The 7,472-nt window shown below is 59.4% G+C and overlaps 3 protein-coding genes across 3 annotated transcripts in view; 2 read left to right on the top strand and 1 right to left on the bottom strand.

Moving 5' to 3' along the window:
• Window positions 1-42: 42 nt before the first annotated feature.
• On the bottom strand, window positions 43-973 carry VDAG_01925 (uncharacterized protein; the record flags this gene model as incomplete). The annotated part of the gene is made up of 2 exons (XM_009657954.1): window positions 43-71; window positions 163-973. The coding sequence occupies 2 exons, from the start codon at window positions 971-973 to the stop codon at window positions 43-45; spliced, it is 840 nt and encodes a 279-aa protein (XP_009656249.1).
• Window positions 974-2,758: 1,785 nt separating this feature from the next.
• Window positions 2,759-4,293, top strand: VDAG_01924 (uncharacterized protein; the record flags this gene model as incomplete). The annotated part of the gene is made up of 7 exons (XM_009657953.1): window positions 2,759-2,825; window positions 2,957-3,145; window positions 3,202-3,244; window positions 3,298-3,476; window positions 3,535-3,555; window positions 3,606-3,714; window positions 3,822-4,293. The coding sequence occupies 7 exons, from the start codon at window positions 2,759-2,761 to the stop codon at window positions 4,291-4,293; spliced, it is 1,080 nt and encodes a 359-aa protein (XP_009656248.1).
• Window positions 4,294-5,699: 1,406 nt separating this feature from the next.
• VDAG_01923 (uncharacterized protein) overlaps window positions 5,700-7,472 on the top strand; it is a gene marked incomplete at both ends in the record, with an annotated part of 2,661 nt that continues 888 nt past the window's right edge. The window contains 2 exons of the mRNA XM_009657952.1: window positions 5,700-5,793; window positions 5,874-7,456. Coding sequence (XP_009656247.1) covers window positions 5,700-5,793; window positions 5,874-7,456 — 1,677 coding nt within the window. The remainder of the gene's footprint in view (window positions 5,794-5,873; window positions 7,457-7,472) is intronic.

Raw genomic sequence — 7,472 nt, 5'->3', positions numbered from 1 at the left:
AAAAAAAATAAACAATAAGGAAAACGAAAAATCTGCGTCTCCTCAGTAGGCCTCCCATAATCGAGAAGACCCTATAACCAACAAAAAAGCTCCCCCGTCCAGTCTGTCGCGCAACAAAGAACACTTTTTCTCCCGCCACAAAAAAAAAAAAAGCGTCCCCACACACGTCGTGCAGCCGCATGTTGCAGTCCCGCGCCGCGCACCGCTGCCCCTGCGTGATGATGTCCCTGCACGCCTCGCAAAACTTGATGCGCTGCCAGTCCCCGGCCGCCGCCTCGGCGTCGTTGAACGACTCGGCGAGCCACGTCCGGAGCTCCATGAGCGCGCGGGGGCTCAGGCTGTAGAACCCCTCGCGCGACTTCTCGAGCCACCCCTCGCCGACGAGCTTGGCCGCCATGGCCTCGACCTCGCTGTGCTTGAGGCCCTTGTCCGTGGGCGCCTGCGTCTGCGCCTGCGCCTGCGCCTGCGTGGCCGCGCCGCCGTCTCCGTTCTCCTCCTCTGCGTCCTCGTTGTGGCTGGCATTGTCCTGGCGGGGTTTCGGCGGCCGTGCCAGCTTGATGACCTGCATGCTGTCGAGGCACATGCACTCCATGCGCGGCGTGTTGTACGTGTCGAACATGGCGTCCAGCACGCGCCTGACGAAGCTCAACTCGTCCGGCGCGTACGTCGTCGCGAGCTGCGTCATGGGGTCTGACGTTGTGTTGACGAGCGCAAAGACGCGTTTGCTCGTCGCCTGGTGCACCGAGCTGCGGATCTCGTAGTCGAAGAAGGAGATGGCTTCCGAGGCGGCGGCCACGTACGAGTCAAAGTCTTGACGGGTCACCTTGTCCTCCGTCACCGGCTGGTTCTCGTCGGCCGAGAAGATGGCCGCCAGGATCGGTCGGGCGTCCTCGAACGTCAGGGCGCCGCGGGCCATGAAGGCCTGGAGGAAGGCCCGGTTGCCGTCGCGGTAGTGTGGTGCGACGTTCGCCATGGTTGGGCGAGATGGTGTCGAGTGCCTCGGCGGATGGTGAAGGATGGATCACGAGGGATGTTTATCCAGGACTGTGGGTTGGTTTGGGAGCTGTCTCCAAGGCTCGCAGCTGGATTGGCGGGGTTGTTCAAGCTCGGAGTACATCAAAGGCAGCAAGTGTGGAAGGGCACGCGACGAGACGCGTCAGAGGTCTTGTTGCAGCTGTGCCACATCTCGAGCCCTTGGCTGTGGCAGTGCATGACCGAAACACAATCATCGTCCGGGACCAACGCTGGTTGATCCATATATTTCTCCTGTCCACATCCACCTGGATCCTCCACGCATCTGTCGCCTCTTTACATGTCATCACGCCCAATGTGTCTCCACAACAGTAGGTAAGTCACCGAAAATCCAAGAAAGAGAGAAAAACCGTTCCGGCTGAGAGGGCAGATTGCTGGTGCGCTGAGGTGGCGTCTTTTTCGCTTGCGGTTGTCCATCCGAAATGAGGGTCAAAGACATGCCAGCCGACAAGGGCAGATCGGGTCGATTGCAACCTCGGATCCAGGTCTTCGGGACACGATCGTACACCACCGCACCACTTGCCTTTCGTCTGGTCCTTTTCATGTTTCCATCGTTACTTGCTACCCAAGTCGGCCACACATTCCCGACCCCAACAACTTCGAGAAGCCTGCTATACCACATGGGGTACAGGCCCAAACATCGTTTCGTGTGCGATTGATGGTCTCCATCCGGATTGACGACTCCCGTGGAGGACACTGGCCAAGATCAATCATCAGGCTATTCAAGAAAAGCCATGTGGCCAGTTTCACGTAAGGGACCCCGATTTCCACCGGGCCCGCCATGATTCGGCCTATGAACACGCGTGTCGAGCTCCCGACATGCTTTCGCTCGGACGCTGTCGCCGTGCGACAGGCAGCTAAAATGCACACTAAGAAAAAAAATGCTCCAACGGCACTCTCCATGCCAGACCACCATGGCAAGCATGGCCACCACCTGTAGCGCTCATTCGGCTGGGCCCGTTTGGTGAGAAAGATCTGTGGGAGATCACCAATAAGATCTAGCGCCCAGCTAGTCGCTCGTCATTTCATCCAGATCCAGGGGGCCTGCTGTCCGGGCCGTGACAGGCATCGTTTCAGCTGGTAGCCTCAGAAGTGCACCACCTGCAGGACGCACCTCGAGCTTGTCGGACCGGTGATTTCTCTCCAGCCCCGCCCAACCCGTTCGCGGTGGGAAGAACGGCGCCGCGTCAGAGACTATCGACTCAGCATCGACGGGGATCTGGGGGAACTGACGAGGACATGGCAAACTGGGTCTCAGCAGGTCCGCATTCCGATTCGCGATGTTTGTCTTGGTCGACTCGAGTGGTCTCACTACTGGAGAGGAGGGGGGTGGTTTGCGAAAATTTCCCGCCTCACCATTCATCTGGGATCATCCGCCCGCCCTCCTCCTCCCCCCCCCGATCGTTGAATTTTCTGGCCCCAGCTTCTGAGCAAACATTATGCGCCGCAGATCTCGTACCAGGACTACCTTGCTGCCCATGCTCCGGTCTCGACTCGAGGACGTCCGTGGTGAGCCTGGTTGTGGATCCACCCCGTAGTTCCACGCAAGCACCCTTGCGGAGATCTTAAGCATCTGCGATCTCCTCTATTGTCTGCCTTGTCCTCTCTTTCCACCCCCTCCCCCGTTCCCGCGCGCTCCTCTGCTCCCTTGTTTCTTGACGCGGCCCGCTACACTGCAAATCGATCGTGCCGTGGTCTGGACGAGCAAGATGACAACGGGCTGAGAATGGCCGTACAGCTTCCCGATGAGAAGTTGGGAGTCGCCATTGGCGTTCTCGTGTACTCGTTCTTTTGTTTGTTCTGCAGCGTTTTGATGGTATGGCTGGTCTGCGTCCATCGCGAACGAGCAAGCTGTGAGTTCCTGAGTCCAAGGGTCATGGTAACGGCCTGGTCCCGGAGCAAGTCGCTGATCGTCTCCTGCCAGATGTCGCCCTCATCTCCATATCGACAGGCTTGGGATCTGCTGGTTCGATAGCCCAGCAACTACACACCATTGTGCGATGGCGTGATATCAAGACCCAGCAGCATACGAATGCGCTGGCCAACGTGGGAAACCCCGAGCTGGCCCTCGCGGGGCAGTCTGCCGGCCTTGACCTTGTGCTGTTCTATATCCGTTTGTCTTTCAGCCCCTGTGACGACGCGGCATCGTGACTGACAGTGGCCTCCCAGAATTCTACTCCTATCAGGTCACAGCCATGGCGACGTTTTTCTGGTACGTTGGGATGGTCGCGTGGATCTCGACAGGCCATGTTAACAACCACGCAGGGCCGCCGCACTCGCACAGTCCATCTTTCAACTCAGCTTCATTGAATCCTTCAGAGGCAAAGCCAACCCCATTTCGAAAGTCGTCGCCATCATTTTACCGGCCATCATGCTCAGCCTCCTGCGCATCGACGCTATCCAAACCAATACCGTCTTGTTCATCGGGATAGCGGACTTTCTGCGTACGACCAACCCACTCGCCTTGCTCGACCTGTGTTGGAAATGCTGACACGCGAGCAGTCCTTGCTTGCATCTCCGGAAGTATCATCATACTACTGATTATTCTCGTGAAATACATTCACGTGGCGCAGAAATGTGCTGTCGTGGAACGTCAACTACGGCAAGCGATCCGAGGGGTCCGTCGGACAACGTCACCGTCTCGAGCGTCGTCCGACCGCGGCGCCAGAGCATATATGACAAGTGGCTCGTCGTGCGCTTCACAATTCGCCGCGCCTTGCCATGAGGTGGAGTGTTTGGGGGAACTCACATGCGGCGGTGCGTCCGCAGAGACTGACTCTTGTTGACAGCGCCTTTCAAATGGTGACCATCGTCTTCCAGGTCAGCGCGTCGCGGCGCAACAACCTCGAATCCATAGGGACGGAGCCCGACCTCGGCATGGACCGACTGCAGTCCGATCTGCTCGTCTTCATCCCCGGCGTGACGGCCAGTCTCTTGACGTTTGTCGTGTTCGGCACGACCAAGACGTTCCGCGACTACATGCGGTCGCACTTTGTGCCCAGGCCGCTGCGCAACGGCTTCAGGCTGCGACACCGGGGCTCGCAGCGGCTCGAGTCGGAGCCGCCTACTCCCGGGCTGCCGTTTCGAAATGACGTCCCGGACCTGGAGCAATACCCGGCGCCGTCCTACCAGCAGGGCATCAGGCTGAGCGAAATCCATGTGGACAGGCAGGGCAATGGTGGTGGTGCCGTTGAAGAGTGGCCCATGAAGGGGGCTCCCACGTCAGCACCAAACGGGAGGACGACAGTGACTCGAATATGACGGGAATGCGGCATGGTGGGTAGAGAGTGGGATTGGAAGGGGAAAAAAAAGGAGAAAAGGAGAAGAGAGTGTTTTATTACATAATGTGATACCCCTGGGACGGATGTATGATACACGCGCTGTGCTTGCAAGCCGATGGAAGGGGGCCTTGCATGAGGATTGGTTTCGCAATTGGTGCGATCGGCGTGAGCATAGGCGAGCTCTCACGAGACAATCCCTATCTGGAAACTGATCTGGACCGTCAAGCTGTATGTTTCTGTAGCTCGAAGAGTGAAAACTACCTATCTAGGCTGCCGAGCAAGTCGGACCACTTCGTACAATGTGCGGCTCAGCAAGATGGCTCCCACCACCTATGAGTGGTCAGGTTAGCAGCAGCAGCTCGAGGTTGGCCATACACTCACCTACCAGGTAATACCTAGCAGGAGGTGACAAAAGAAGCCACACTCCCAAAAGGCGAGCTCCCTTTGAACCGACATGTTAGACTTGGATAGTATCAGCTTAACACTGATAAAGGTAGATTTGTGGTTGAATGTATTGCCGATTATCCAGTAGGTAGAATCTCAGAGCATTTGATTGAGATGATAGTTCTGAGGAAGGTTCCGATTAGGGGTCTATCTGGATGATACCTGTATTTGGCGGATTTTGAGTGCCACTTAATCTGTCAGCCCGTTGCCCACCTTACCTGCCTAGCAGCTTAGATATGAGCTGGTGCTGACTAAGCATTCTTAGCGAAGAGGGAGCTCTCCCATGCAGGCCTGACGTCCATCCAATGGCACGAGCTGGCTTTCGAGCTTTGAACCCTCACATCCCGACAAGGCCCAGCTCACTCCCTCTCCCTGCAGTTCTCCTCAGTCGAACAGCGAGACCACAGACGGACGTGCCAGGTTCTCAAGGGCCTGAGACCTGGCTTTGACGCGGCGAAGCCTTCAGCAGCGGTCACGACGTCCCTCGCCATCTCAACCCGTTCTCACACCGAATCTCATTGACAGCAGTGACGAAAGCTTCGAGCGAGGCAAGTGGCAACCTCGTCCAGAGGATTGTTATTATCAAAAGGCTTCCTCCTCATTCAATATCGAACAGGCGTCTCATCTTCACGTCGACCGACATCGCCAGGCCGTTCGTGGCGCTAGGGCCCCCCCCCCCCTTAGAGAAGGCGGCTGGCTGGCTTCCCAGCACCTCGAAGCCAAATCGACCACTGAACTGAGGCGCACAACCCGCGTCGGACCACCCACCAGGCTGCCGAGAGACACAAAAGATGTCTGACTTGCAGGAATTTCACGTCATCAGAATCGCCCACAGCGATGGCCAGGACACAGGCCCGGGCTACTGGCCGGTAGATGCAGCAAAGACGGCGAAGAAGCCCCGGCGCGGCCATCGCAGACAAGACTCCCAGGACGAAACCGCAAATGGCCAGACTCGAGGAGGATGACCCGAGGTTTGTCGAGTGGCGGGTCAAGTTGGGCTTGCTCCTCAAGCAAGAGCTCTCACTCAGCCCCCAAGGTACGTCACGCCTGAGTGCTGGGCTTGGTCCTCGTCGCATTGGTGACCCCTCTCACGGCCAACTGACAAGAACTGAACAGAGGGTCTGCCTTGGTACATTCACTTCCCCCGGGGATACTGGCTCTACGAAAAGTCCAAACACCTCTGGGTGTCCGGCTATCCTATCAAATCCAAGCTGTTCAAGAGCCCTCAGGAGTTTGGTGTGCATCTGCTGTGGCTCCTCTCGGGCTCCAAGGACCATAACGACTGTTGCTGCGTGCACTGCATCGCCCCGAGGGTCGCCAACATGGGCGACGAGCTCAGTGTCCAGGAGCCTGCTGCGGCAGTGGCAAGCACAATACCGCCGCCGGCACCAGTGTCAGCACCAGTGTCAGCACCAGTGTCAGCACCTTTGGCTGGCGAAGCTGTCCAGAAGAGTATCGCCAACGTCAAGGCCCCGAGCGCAACACCCACGCCAACGGCCACACCACCTCTGCGAGCGGTCCAGCCGCCTCCCGTGGCTACATCTGCACCGTCATTGACGCCCATTCAAACCCCTGTGCCGGTGCCGGTCCATGTCCCGGCACATGCCCCGGCACATGCCCCGGCACCTGTGCAAGCGCCAGCACCGGCGCCAGCCCCGGTGCCTCAACCTCCGCCGACCGTGTCCCTCAAGACGGAGTCGCCGGTGCCAGTTCCGATCGTGCCCACGGTCAACACGCTGGTCCCCTTCAACCAAAACATGTCCTCCCTCTTCTTCCGCACGGGGGAGATGGTCTGGTACTCGGTGACCCCGAGCTGGCGTATCGGCCTCATTGCCAAGTCCAACCCTCAAACCAAGCAGGTGGACATTCTCCCCATCTCGCACGCCCTCTTCGACAATATGCAGCTTCAGGCCAAACCGGAGACGGGCCTGCGCCCGTTCCTTGCCTTCACAGTACCGCCCGTCAGCCAGCAGAGCCTCGGCACGCATCCGTTCGACGAGGTCCCCTGGGCCGACCACATCGCCGCCCTCCAAACCGACCCCTCCAAACGCGAACCCCTTCTCCTCGACGCGTCCAAGCTCGCCGCCGTCAAAATTTCCATGTCCTTCTCTCTCTTCTCCAAACTCCCCACTTCGTCAGACAGCCGCAAGGTCAATTACCAGGGCGCCTTCCTCGGCGCCGAGCGCATCGAAGTCGGCGACACGCTCCGCATCCGCGCCTCCCCCGACATCAACATCGCCCCCGACTGGCTCGAGCTCCTCGCGCAAGGCGGCGCCCTCCTCGGCCTCCGCGAGATCTGCACCGCCGCCGACAACCCGGGCACCGTCTTCTTCAAGGGCGACCTCTACGCGCCGCTGTCGACCGACGCGCCGGGCCCGCCGTCGGCGTCCGCCGTGACCCCGTCCTCGGACGTGCCGGAGACGAAGCTGCCGCGCGCCCTCCGCGAGGAGATGCTCTTCCGCGCCAAGGCCGCCCCGGCGTCGCGCTGGCGCCTGCACCTCCTCCGCCGCGACATTGTCCTCCGCGAGCCCGACGTCCGCGGCCGCTTTTACCCGTCCGCCCGCCTGCTCCCCGTCCTCATGTCCCACGACACGGCCGGGCCTGCAGCGCGAGCTCCAGCAGGCGTCGTCCGCGACTCGGCTCGCTTCCTCAACCAGAGATGGACACGTTCCGCGAGGCTACATCGGCGCAAGCGCAGCGTCTCGACGCTATCGG

The sequence above is a fragment of the Verticillium dahliae genome, genomic scaffold (genome assembly GCF_000150675.1).
Source record: "Verticillium dahliae VdLs.17 supercont1.3 genomic scaffold, whole genome shotgun sequence".
NCBI classification, from domain to species: Eukaryota; Fungi; Ascomycota; class Sordariomycetes; order Glomerellales; family Plectosphaerellaceae; genus Verticillium; species Verticillium dahliae.
Note: the sequence above shows the minus strand (reverse complement) of the source record. Positions and strands in the feature narration are given on the sequence as shown.